This window comes from Vipera ursinii, assembly GCF_947247035.1.
Source record: "Vipera ursinii genome assembly, chromosome: 1".
NCBI classification, from domain to species: Eukaryota; Metazoa; Chordata; class Lepidosauria; order Squamata; family Viperidae; genus Vipera; species Vipera ursinii.
This window is the reverse complement of record NC_139512.1, coordinates 69,962,044-69,975,975: the sequence shown is the minus strand read 5'-3', so window position 1 is coordinate 69,975,975 and position 13,932 is coordinate 69,962,044. Positions and strand designations below refer to the sequence as shown.

The following is a 13,932-nucleotide window of genomic DNA, read 5'->3' as shown; positions in this document are numbered from 1 at the left end:
CATTGCTTGTACCATTCTGATCTTTTGTGATTAAGGCATATCACGTAATCTGAATATCTTTTCCAGTATCGTATTCGTTATTCTAACAAGTGCTACTCTAGTGTATTACTTGACTGCTGATTCTTTTACTCTTGAGAGTCAATTCTAAACGGCAGAAGGTACCTATCACTTCAATATCATCGTGGCCAATTCTCAGTCTGGTTGTTGTTGTTGTTGTCATTAGTTTGATCTTCATATTTAATCTTGGTTACATTTTTTCACTGCTCCTTGGTTTTCATTACAAGAGCTTCCAGATCATTTGCATTCTCCGGTAATCAGAACTGTATCATCAGCATAGCACAAGTTATTGCTGTTTCTTCCTCCAGTTGCAAAGCTACATTCATCATCTTCTAATCTAGCTTCCCTCAGCACATGTTCAATATGTAGTTTGAATAAATATGGGGAGAATGTGCAGTCTTTTTGCTGATCAGAAGAGACTGTTTCACCATGTTCTATCCAAATTTTGAGTTTCTGACTTTTATATGCTTCGCATGAGGACAGTGAGATGTTTTGGGATTCTCATTTTTCTAAGCACATTCTGCAACTTGATTTGATCAACAGAATCAAAGGCCTTTCTATAATCAGTCAACTACATATTTGATATTCTTTGGCTTTTTTCAATTATTTAGGGTACATCAGAAATAATGTCTCATATTCCAGGGGCATTTTCTAAAATCAGCTTCAACATCTGGCATGTCCCTTTCCAAGCAGGGCTCTAATCTGTGCTGGATGATTGTAGGCATTATTTTCCTAGCTTATAAAATAAAATAATGTACCCAAAGAACAGAAACTCTGCCCTTGTGATAAGGGGAAATTAACAGTTGGGTCATGTATTATTATTCTGCTGCCTCCTTCATGGAGCTCTCCAAAATGTCCTTCTCTTTTTTACTGATTTGAATTAAAATATTCACAGATTCCCCGCAGTACACAATTAGGAATGTAAATATTTTTCTGGATATTCTTTGAATATGGAGAAAGATGGTTTATATTATAGATTTAGCCATAGATTTTGCTTGCTTGCCAGACTTCTTCAGTGTTGCAAAACTTTCAAGGATTTTTTTATTTGTTTGCTTGGTTTGCTTTTATTACTTTTATAAAAAAAATGAATGTGCAAATCAAAAATAGGAACGGGGTTTTTTTTAGGAGGTGATAGTTCAGGAATGCTCAGAGTATAAGACTATTAATAATGCTGTATTACATGCATATTTAAAAATATTTTAACATATTTCTTTAACAAATATAATGGATATAATGGATAGGACACAAGCATAGAAACCAAGAGGCTGTGAGTTCTAGTCCTGCCTTAGGTATAAAATCTGGCTGGGCCAGTTATCATCAGCCCAATTCTTCTCAGTGTTGTGAGGATAAGAGGTGGAAGGAATATTAGGTATGTTCACTGCCTTGAGTTGTTTATAAAAATATAAAGACCATATATAAAATAAATAAATAATCTAGTAACTATTAAGACATTGCTTACCTTTGCAATAAAATAAACTTTAAAATGCCAATATTGTATGTCCTTTTATGAAATAGCTCAATTAAAACACATTTTTTAAAAACTCTTATAAATCACTTGTTTATTTGAAACTTGGTTAAAACAGGTTCTGTTTTCATACCCTTGCATGCAAAGAGCAATTCAAGTTTATTTTTGCAATCCTTGGAAGCATTTTTCCCCCCTGTGTTCCTGCAGTCAACTTCATAGGGAATAGATTTATAAAAGAAAGTGGATACTGTTCTACAGCTGGTTTTATTTTTATTGTTGTGATGAATTGCTGCTGCTGATGTGGCAGTTCACATAAAATGTTACCTTTTTGATGGTTATTTAATAATGCAGAATTTGAAATTGTTTGTATTGAACAGATTATCTCCTGGTTCTGACGTCTATGTCACAGTGTCTTCCATTGCCTTAGCAAGATCACAGCAGTGTCGTAACTCTCCAAGCAATTTATCATCCTCAAGTGAAACTGGCTCTGGTGGAGGAACATACAGGCAAAAATCTATGCCTGAAGGGTAGGCCACATATGTGTTTATTGCTTTATGCTTAGGTCTTATGCTTTTTTTAATGTGCGCTTTGGTGACTTCATTTGAGTATCTGAAGAGGGGGAAAAATAAGGATACTGGATCGTATAACAAGTGCTCCTAATGTCATGGCTTCTCAACACAAAAAAAATAGGTAAAATTAAAGCCTAGTATTCTGGTGTCTTGATTAAATAGTTTCTTGTATTACCACATCTGAGGTAGCATCTTGAAAAACTATTAATATCAGTTCTTTGCTGAAAAGTTAAAACAAACATTGCACATTACAACTTTGCTTAAGAATGCTTGCTTGTGCACAATGTGTTCACACTGACACAGAAAAGATATGTTCTGGAGAATCATTTCAGTGTGTTTAATTACCCACGTTGTCTATTTATTTTGAACAAGGTGCTATAACTTAATAATTCATCTTCTTGTCATCTCCCTCTTCAGATATTGCAGATGTAACTAGCAGTGTTACATATCTTTATTCTTGGCATCTGTCATACTCTTGATTAAGCTCAGAGACTGCAACTGAATATAAGAAGCCAGTTTAAACCAAAAGCATTTGTTCCCATATTGTGTTACTGGGCAGATTAGAAGTGTAGTGGGTAACAAAATGTTTTATTAATTATGAATGGTAGCCTCTTAACAAAAATAGGAAAACAAGCATACATGACAGCTACTGTGACTGATAAAAAAAGTCACAATGTTCTTGACTTACGGAGTTAAATTCCTACCTATAATTATTAAGAAGCAGTAGGTTTCTCACAACCTGTCAGCATCAAAATTTTACAGTACAAGTATATGGTGTCCTTGTACTTGAATATTATATTCAGTGTCTTAAAAATCTTGTTATCCTTTAAAAAGCCAACACAAGTAATTAAGAATTCGAAATAATTTCTTCATAAGAAAAGGTTACAATCCTGGGGCTTTTTGATTAGGACAAATGGTTAGTACAGTAAGGACTAGATAGCATTGTGTGGAAGAAGTGGTAAAAGAAGTGTTTTCCCTCTCCCAATAATAGATTCTAAAGCTAAATGATAAGAAAGGTAAGATAACAGAGATATCACCTTCCCCCCCAACATCCCCCCTTCTTTTCATAACAATTTCAACTTAGGAATTCACATTCTTATGAAAAGACAAATTGAGGATAAGACTCAGTAGCTACTATAGTCACGATAGTTACATGTAGCCTCCAGATCCAAGGCAATTTGACCTGAAATAATGGTTGTTACTGAATGGTAGGAAAGCCTATGACTCTCATGAGCATTGTTGAGTTGAATAGCGTTCTTATTTTCCTAAGTCTGTTCAGGTAACCAAGATATGCCATTGATGACAATTTGTTTAATCCCTGCTCATTTGACCAACAAATTCTCCACTGTCAACTTTGTCTTTAGTCTACTTCTGTCAACTAACTTTTGTCCTCTGTCTAATGTCTAGTAACTATTGCTAAAGCTATGATGAACCTTAGGGTAGTTGACAGGACCCACCCCAAACCATGCCTTAGGAAGACAAAAACTCTTGGAGTCAGTTCTAGTCCAAAAGGAATCTTTACTAGGACATGCTTGGTTGTGGGAATACAAGACAGGACTTAGTATTGTTTTACAAATTGAAATTTTATAAAGGGTACCCGGTTCAACCCCCTTCCCTCAACCCCATTTGGTCAGCCCCCATCCTTCTACTTCATGTCATCCCTTTCGTGGGGAAAAAAGGGACTTTGAATCTTTATGGTTATTGCCTTCTTCCTCTCCAGAATTAAAAGAAACCACATGCCAGATAAATTCTTCTCTAACCCTCCCTTTTGTTCCCCCCCAGTTCAAAAGGTTCCCTTGGCCTTTGAAATAACCTAAGGCAGGCTGAATCCACATATGCTTCTCCTTCCTCGGGAGATGGCAGAATCCATAGCGGGGGGGGGGAATAATGTTTTAAACATACATTTATGAATGTGATATAAATGGATTCTGACAGTAGTATATGATTTTTCCAAATCAAGGATACAATTGACCGTAGCTAACCATTTTGGAATGGTTGAACAGATTGTAATCTAATATTTAGGAAATGTCTTTGAATAGCATTTCCCATGTGCAGAATGGAATAACTGAGATTCCTTTACACAGATTTGGAATGAGTAGAAGATCTCCTGCCTCCATTGATAGGCAGAACACAGATACTAGTGGCAGTGGCAAATCCACCCCGAGTTGGCAGAGAAGCGAGGATAGCATTGTTGATCAGATGGGTGAGTATTTCTTTCTTGAATATATTCTGTTTCTTGTACCCCAAGGTGACTATGGCAACCCATTCATATGCAATAAGTATTTATCTTTTTTGTTTTTATTAAATCAGAATGAATTATTGTAACATGTATCCAATATTAGACGGCACTTATTTATTAGAAATAAAATGTCTGTGGGGATTAGATACATCATAATAGCCCAGTCCCTGGGGTGCTTTCTCAGAAAGTTGTACTATAGACATACTTGGCTTTATTAATGTTTATTTGTTTTAGCGCGTGTACTTTTCCCCCCGAATATAGCATCTGGTTCATCAGCTTATTTTAATTTTCATTGTGCTGCTTTCCGACAGAAAGGGGTATTCAGATAAATTGTTTGATATGCTTTCGATAATGCACAAATGTAAAAATGCAGTGAAATATAACTGAAATCTGTATTTACTCAAGATATTTTCTCCCACTAATGAGTATGTCATTAGTTAAGATTTTTAATTAATTTAATTTAATTTAATTTATTAATATTTCTATACCGCCCTTCTCCCTGAGGACTCAGGGCGGTGTACAGGGCAAGAATAAAACACAGAAATATACAAAAATTAAAAGATAATTAAATACATGCCCGATTAAAATACAATAGATACATAGTAAAAACCCCAATAAAAATGATAAAAAACCCCACCAATCCCCCCTCAGGCCAGGCCTGCTTGCTCGAACAAGTATGTTTTCAGATCGCGGCGAAAGGAGCGCAGATCGGGCGCCGTCCGGAGCTCTACCGGTAACTGGTTCCATAGCTCCGGGGCGCCCACAGAGAAGGATCTTCTTAACTGAAAGAAACTTTCTGAGCCATGCAAATCCTCAGCATTCAGCTGATATTTATTGTTGAGTCTTTGTATGGTGTTCTCAGTATACAGGCCTGGTTCTATAGCTGCTGTGCTTGAATCTATTACGTTAGATTCCACTAAGATATTCGAAATGATAGCAATTTAATATCCTGTTATTAGACCAGTGGTGCATTGTGACAAATGGTAGCCAATAAGCCAGCTAAGCCAAGGTAAGATCATGGCTCCTTGGTAGGCTGTATAATGGAAGTAAAATGATATTTCTAGAAGAGCTGATGTGTAATCACTTAGTCTTAATTGTTGGGGGCAATATGCTGATTCTGCAAACCACTTTGGGAAACTGTAAAGCACTCTGAAGCGGCATATAAGTCTAAGTGCTGTTTCTACATTGGATAGTTGAGTAAAAAAATGCCAAAGAAGTTTGGAAACAGATTTGCGGAGTAGAAATTGGCACAGGTCAAGCTCAGTTTCTCTAACTACTTGGAAGATCAGATGATGGGAAAAGAAACATTCGAATACAATTTTACCTTGAAAAGCAAACATTTTATATAATGTTACATTGGAAAGCAAACAGATATTACAGTATAATTTTCTCAGGTAAACAGGAACATTTTTCTTGTCCTCTCCTGCTTGACAATAATCCTGAAAGTAATCCATTGTCCTGGGCAAGCTGAGTGATAGAAAATGGCATAATGAAAGAAACTGAAATGGCTCCAATTATGTTTATGCTTATAGTAGATAGCTACTATGTTCACGAGGAGGATTTAGGACAGAGTGAAGTATTTAGTTATCACTGAGGAGCTGGGAAGAATTTTGAAAATAAAATACAGTATTGAGTTTCAAAATGTATACTTTTTCTATTCATTTTAAATCCATCTAGTGATTCCTCATCTCCCTCTCAGAACTACTTAACAAGGGGAAAAAAACCCTCTGTGATTATACATATCTTTAGTTTCCATTTGGAGAAACTATTTCAATCACATCTGCTTTTTCATTTTTTATTGTGATGGTAAAATTTGTGATTTTCAAGAATGACTTTGCAGTTCACATATTGTATGTTGTTGTTTTCACTTAACTAACATAACGTTCTGTTATAAAAAGTACAACATTCAAATACCATTTTTTAATTAAAAAGTAAAGGAGATAAGCAATTTGGTGTAAAAAAGACTTAGTACAGCATTACCTATCAGCCTCCCTTAGAAATAGGTTTGTTTTTTTTAAGACAAGGACCATTTTATACAAACCCATATAACAGTATTTTTATAATTGTGAGTTATATTCAGCTGATATAAACAGACAACCTTGCTAACAGAAGCTTATTTGATTGAACAGTATTCAGACAAGAATCCATGTTGGGCAACTTTCCTCTCCTGTCTTCATCTCTTAATCTGCCCCCTTCTATTAAAATACATAAAGTGGAAAGTAAAAAGATTGCAAAAAATAAATGTTGAAAATTCCCTCCCTTGCTATTCCATTAAAAACAACCTTCTGCTAGGGAAAAATGATCCACGAGTGGAAAGGCACTAAACAGATACAGCCTGATATAGCAAAGATTTTATTCTTCAGCTTTTAAGTCGGCAACATTAGAAAACAGATGTTGTATTCTGCTTCTGCTTCTTATAGACCAGGGGTAGGCAACCTTGGCTCTTTTATGACTCGTGGACTTCAACTCCCAGAATTCCTGAGCCAGCAGGAATTCTGGGAGTTGAAGTCCACGAGTCATAAAAGAGCCAAGGTTGCCTACCCGTTACAAACCAACAACAGTTTCCCATTTTTTTTAAAATGCCAGGCAATAGTTTTTTGTAAGTGAATGAAAAACACCATTATTGTATGCTATATTACAGAAGCAACATGCCATCTGCCTGCAGTGTCCAAAGTGCTGCCATCCTTCAGAGAAAGTCCAACCGGAAGATTGATGAGGCAAGATCCAGTGGTTCACCTATCTCCAAATAAGCAGGGCCATGTAAGTTCATCTTCCGTTTTTATTCAAGATGTCTTAAATAAAATGATTGAAAGATAAAAGTGTCTCTTAAAAAAATTGTACTTTCCCCAAACGATGTCTGCTTTTCAGAGTACAGATATGCAAACTATTTATAATAATCTCATTATTTTAAAACTGAGTATAAGATGCATTAATGAAAACACTTCCCCGCCAACTCAAGCAGAATTTTGCTTCAAACTGTAATGTGATATATATACTATGATCTGCAAGCCTTCCTTTCAGGAAAAACAAAAAACAAAATCTTCCACATAGCAAATTTTTAGGATCTGTCAACATTTGTACAGGAAAATAATTCTTATAGCAATCTTTAGTTCTCTATTAGTATAACTAGCGCTTGCTTGACTGGGACTGGCAATGCCTTTCTAAGCAAAACAGTTGTTAAGTGAAACATCACTTGAGTACTCTCTTAGCGATGATAGTTCAGGAAACACCATGGCAAGAAGGTTGCTTAGAGTTATAATAATAATAATATAATAATAATAAAGTTGGAAGGGACCTTGGAGGTCATCTAGTCCAACCCCCTGCTCAGGCAGGAAACCATATACCATTTAAGTCCAGTCTCTTCTTAAAAACTTCCAGTGTTGAAGCATTGACAACTTCTGGAGGCAGACTTTTCCGCTATTACAACTCCTTAAACTATGGGGAGATCATTTAAAATCTATGCAGATATGTAAGACTTCAGAGTAGATTCTAAATGCAGAATTCATCGGTTACATATAAGAAATGATACCATCACTTAACTTGAGATTACAGGCAGTCCTCGACTTATAACCACAACTGAGCCCAACATTTCTGTTGCTAAGTGAGACAACTATTAGGTATTTTTTCCCCATTTTATGATCTTTCTTGCCACAGCTGTTAAGTGTATCACTGTAGTTGTTAAATTAATAACACCACTGTTAAGTGAATGTGGCTTCCCCATTGATTTTGCTTGTCAGAAGGTTGCAGAAGGTGATCACATGACCCCAGGACACTGCAACTCTCACAAATACGAGTATTTGCCAAGTGTCTGAATTTTATTCACGTGACCTTGGGGATGCTGCCGTGGTCGTAAGTGTGAAAAACGTTGCTTTTTTCAGTGTTGGCGTAACTTCAAATGGTCACTAATCGAACTGTTGTAAGTTGAGGATGACCTGTATATAAAATACTCACGAGATCTTTTTTCTAATATTTAACCAGTCATTTTGTACTTTTTAAGCATATTATGAAAAGTAACACATTTAAAGAATATATTAAATTTGCATGGCGACACATTTAAATTAAAACACCTTAGAGATCTTTCATCGTAGCCTTTTAAGAGATGTTACAGGTTGATACTTCTCCAGAATCCATGTTGGGCAACTTTCCTCTCCCCTCTTCATCTCTTAATCTGCCCCCTTCTATTAAAACACACAAAGTGGAAAGTAAAAAGGTTGCAAAAAATAAGTGGTACATAGAGAGGGACGTTTCTCATTTTATGTTTGTAGACAGTTCTGTGTATTTTCCCTTATATAATTTCAGTAATGAGCAGTTCATTCCACTTTATATTATTTCATTCCAAAATGTTGAATTTAATTCAGAATCTTGTCTGTGTTTGTGTGTAGTCCGACAGCCACTACTCCAGCCACTCGAGCAGTAATACGCTGTCCAGCAATGCTTCCAGCGTTCATAGTGATGAGAAGTGGTATGACAGTGGAGATAGGACTGAATCAGAGATGAACAGCTATAACTACCTTCAAGGCACTTCTGCCGATAGTGGCATCGATACCACCTCATACGGTCCCAGCCATAGCAGTTCAACCTCTCTGGGCAACTCAGCAACATCTCCCCGATCAGGACTTATAAAAGAAAAAGTGGCATCGCTTTGGCACAGTTCCAGTGAAGCGGTCTCCATTGCCGATCGGACTTTAGAAAAAGACAGCCACATGATGGACAGAAAAACAGAATCTTCACTGAGCTTGGACATGCATTCCAAAAGTCAACCAGCCTCCAATCCTTTAACAAGAGAAAATAGTGCTTTTAGCCTCAGTGATGCTGGTTCCCATGCAAGGTAATCTTTTTTTTTTTTTGAAATTATGTATCTGAAGGCTCTCTCTAGATATTTCTAGTAACTTTTAGAAAATAACTATACACATTGCTTAGCAGCTTAGCAGGTTGAAGAAGAGGTACTGTGCAGAGTGTTTGAAAATGTAAGTATGTTTGCTCTTTCTTTTAGTGAATGGAGAATCACTCTGTTTATCATAGTATAGGTAAAGGTAAAGGTTCCCCCGCACATGTGTGCTAGTCGTTTCCGACTCTAGGGGCCGGTGCTCATCTCCGTTTCAAAGCCAAAGAGCCAGCGCTTGTCCGAGGACGTCTCCGTGGTCATGTGGCCGGCATGACTAGACGCCAAAGGTGCACGGAACGCTGTTACCTTCCCACCGTAGTGGTCCCTATTTTTCTACTTGCATTTTTACGTGCTTTCGAACTGCTAGGTTGGCAGAAGCTGGGACGAGTAACAGGCGCTCACTCTGTTACGCGGCGCTTGGGATTCGACCCGCCAAACTGCCGACCTTCTGATCGACAAGCTCAGCGTCCTAACCCACTGAGCCACTGCGTCCCTCTGTTTATCATAGGAGTTCTTAAAACAGAAGTGTCTACATCTGTGGTGGCAAACGTATGGCACGAGTGCCACAGGTGGCACGCAGAGCCCTCTCTGTGGGCACACGCGCCGTCACCCCAATCCTAGGCCTTCAGCTGGGTTTTATAAAAACTTTTCACTTTAGGCCTCTGCCGTGTGCAAAAAAAAAGGTTCAATCATTTTCAACTTCTTGGGGAAAAAAAAGATCTTGCAAAATTGGAATTGATTGATTGGACTTTTTAGTCCCACCCAGTCTGCCGTTACCACCGCAGCCACGCCCACCCAATGGACCACACCCACCCGGCACACGACAATACATAAGTGGGTTTTGGGTTGCAGTTTGGGCACTCGGTCTCTAAAAGGTTCACCATCACTGGTCTACATCATATGAAATTCACATATTTCGCTTTTGGAATGGCTGGCTATAATAAATCTATATAATAGTAATACATGCGTATACTAAATATTATATTTATGTGGTAACATAGTGTAATAATAAATCTTCCTTTGAAGTGTAAATTTTATGGATGGGTCTTGGCATTAATACCGAAGTGGTTCAACATAGCCTTTTTCTGAAATATTTTAAATTTTCCAATCTAGCCTACATCTCTGGGATTTTTGGTGACCTTCCACCTGAGGGGAAGTGCTTAGTTTTTTGAGATCAGTTAGATGCTACATAATTACTTTTTAATAATACTTTTATATTTGGAATACTACACAGTAGGCAGTCACAATTTACTTTTCAGATTACTTGTGAATTATTGACAGGCTATCTAGGAACTCCTATAGAAAATGATTGAACAGGATGGCTGAGCATACAGGAATTCAACTATTACACTTGAGATTGTAGAAGACATTAGTAATAGTTAATGTGTACACTAACTGAGAGCTCATAATATTATGAATAAAGATGCTCCCAAGTCTAAACTATTCTGAATTAATTGTGTTGCTGATTTAAAATTAAAAATTTAATTAATGTCAGATTAAAGTTTTTCCAGAATAGTTTAGAATAAAAGGCATCCTGATCCCTTCAGTCTTGGTAAAAGAAATAAGCCCTTTGTTTTGTTTTGGATCACTTTTGCAAAGTGGAAAGAACTAGTAGTGTTCATTGCATACCAAACTGTGAGTGATCTCAATGTCAAATTTGGTTTATGGCTAGCTTCTTTAAAACATTGCACCTGCAAATCATGATGGTATTGCTACTTTTAGCTGGACTTTGCTTCTCAAATTCTTGTGACAAAATGACAATTTCTGACTTTGCGACTTTTCCTAATACTTGGAGAACTTTGCTAATGTAGTTAGTAATTCATTTTATGTTAAAAATCAGTATTTTAAAAGAATGTATATACTGATAATTGCAATGAATGAGGATTTTAAATTATAAAACATACACAAAATTTCCAAATCTTATTCTTCCTCTGGTCAAACTGTAGCATTTCTATTCCTCCATTAAGTTTAAGTAAGATGTTCAATAAGTTATAGGCATAACAGGTTTATAGCTGTTAAAATTGCCAGACTCGCAACTGGGTCAGCCTGAAAGTTCTAATTCTCTGCTGGACTATAACATTGCCAGCTTATCTGTGTTTGTACCATGTTGGAGCTGGAAGCTAAAATGAATTTGTTTTTTGTTTTCCAAATAATTTGTTTTGACTACCAAATTGAAAATACCCCAGAAGGGTTACATTAAAAACTCAATAAAACTAATCAAGATACACAGTGTAAAAGTATGTAACTTCATAAGAAGGTTCTAATGCACAGTTTGTTCATTGTGAAAACAAAGTACTATATTTGATAGTTTCAAAATTCATGGCATGAAAATAAGTAATTTATTGTGAGTAATGTGGCAATGTTAAGTCATCTACTGGCATTTAGAAGATATTTGAAACTTGCATGTTAGATGATAATATGAATTTTATTGATGCAAAAATGCTAGTTTGTAGGGAAGCAGAAGATGAATTATTATATTAAATGTTGTAGCATATTTCTACAGTCATGAGTCATGGAATTTGTGAAGGATTAACACAATTTACTAAACATTATTAGTTTTTAAAAAATCTTAATATAAATTTTTGACATGTTAGGAGTTTCTTGCCTGTTAAATTCAGTGTGTAGAGCTAAACAATGATAAAATGGGCATACAAAATCTCTTAGCATTGATCCTTGCTTTGTTAGAACCCTATTATATTATAAAAAGAAACAGAGAGCTTTTATAGATGTTGAAAGAAGCTTCAGTAATTTCAACAGTTGGACCCGACTGATCTCCTAGAAGTTATCTATTCCAAAGAAAAATGTCTCATCTGTTATATCACTGCCAATAATATAATTAGTGTAAGAAAAATGTCTCATCTGTTATATCACTGCCAATAATATAATTAGTGTTTCTCTTAAAATATTGTCTTTTATCTAAAGAAAGGATAAAATATGTCTTTTCATAGAACATAAGTGAAAATGAGCGACTCTTTTCCCTTCTTGTAACTTTTTCATCTTCCATCAAAATCTGCTTTGGAAAATGGTCAATTTGTGCAAGATGCACAACAGCAAACTAGAAAAGCAAGTAGAAAGTTCTGTGGCAAGGTTAGGATTTCTTCTCATGTGAAATTGACATCCTTCTTAAATTAGAAGTAGTCCTCATATAGTGACCACAATTGAGACCAGTAACTCAGTTGTTAAGTGAAGCAATCGCTAAGTGAAACTGCAAGTATGCTTGTGATCTTTCAACTTTCCTTTGCTTTACAAACCCGTGAAGGTCATAAATCAAAGGACTGGGTGCACAGTTACTTTTTCATCGCAATTGTAATTGTGTAGGGTTGCTAAATGAGGCAATCGCTAAACAAGAACTATCTATATCAGGGGTCCCCAACCTCCGGTCCATGGACCGGTACCGGGCCGTGGCATGCCAGCAATCGGGCCGCACAAACAAGCAAAGCCCCATCCGCGGGATGCTGACAGCACACAAAATCACACCCCCTCCGGTCCACAGAAAAACCTCACTCCACAGAACCGGTCCCTGGTGCCCATAAGGTTGGGGACCTCTGATCTATATCATTCTTTTGCCAACCAATGACACTATTGTCTATTTACATATAATTAGGAATGCCATTCAGGGGAAAAAAAACCTTTTCTAATTTTGTGTGTGTGTGTGTGTAAAAATCATTTCATATTTTGTCAATCTTGCACATAAGTAGTTTCCACCTAGTGCTGCTAGACGATCATAATTTGCTTCTTTCATTAAGATTGCTCTAAGAATAGGTCAGGAGTAGCTGTGTTTGTGGTAGTGAAGGCCAGGTTTATTCTTCTGTTTAAATAGGTTGAATCCTTTATTCCAAGATAGTGAAAGGAAAGCATATAAGAATTGTATTCTGTGTTACCAGAGGGGCAATTTTGAAATTAATTGTGTGTAAATGTAAAGTTATACAGTTAAGTCAGTTTTGTCTTTCTTATGCTTCTTTCCCAGTACCATGGGTTCCCGACACTCTGCCAGCTCCATTGTTTTCACCAGTGCCAGAAGTTCACCTAAAGAAGAGCTTCATTCTGCCACTTCCCCACAGTTAGCACCTTCTTTCTCCTCTTCTTCCTCCTCTTCTGGTCCTAGAACTTTCTACCCACGTCAGGGTGCTACTAGCAAGTACCTGATTGGATGGAAAAAACCTGAAGGGACAATAAACTCTGTGGGGTTTATGGATTCAAGAAAGTAAGAGCATTTTGGTTCTATTTTCATGGGTGTTTAATGGGTGAAAAGGCCTCTTTGTATTTTTCTCATGGAAAACTTTTAAGAGGGTTAAAAGGAGTGGCAATCTAAACCAAATGAAGGGCTTCTTAGAGGAAAACCTCCCAAGAGATTTATTGTCTGCTTTTGATCGAAATACAACTCAAATCATTGAATTAAAACCATTTAATTAATTCAATGTACTTAGAAAATGTTCCTTCTCTTTAGTCACTCATTTCCTTATGGCAAGCATTTTTTTAATTATCTCAAAATACTAAAACACTCCAGTCAATGTATATTATTATTCTTCCTCCCACCCCCTCCACTTTTAAAATCACATTGCAAATCTCAGATTTATCTTGAGAGGAATACTTTTCCACAGGATTTTTTTTATTCTAAACTAAGTGAAATTAGAAATATTTTAAAACATGATTAGTTGGGCTCTATAAAATCCTGGTTTGGATTGCCAGGAAGAAAAGGTGCGTTGCCACCATTTAT

The 13,932-nt window shown here is 36.5% G+C and overlaps 1 protein-coding gene across 3 annotated transcripts in view; it reads left to right on the top strand.

Annotated features, from left to right (window-relative positions):
- The window catches only part of SIPA1L1 (signal induced proliferation associated 1 like 1), a 166,021-nt gene that overhangs the window by 131,953 nt on the left and 20,136 nt on the right, over nt 1–13,932 (top strand). For 2 of the 3 annotated variants that reach the window (XM_083350536.1, XM_083350535.1), the window contains exons 12-16: nt 1,900–2,049; nt 4,176–4,294; nt 6,972–7,090; nt 8,713–9,158; nt 13,183–13,419. In XM_083350536.1, coding sequence (XP_083206662.1) covers nt 1,900–2,049; nt 4,176–4,294; nt 6,972–7,090; nt 8,713–9,158; nt 13,183–13,419 — 1,071 coding nt within the window. The remainder of the gene's footprint in view (nt 1–1,899; nt 2,050–4,175; nt 4,295–6,971; nt 7,091–8,712; nt 9,159–13,182; nt 13,420–13,932) is intronic. The other variant, XM_083350537.1, reaches the window with a different exon arrangement.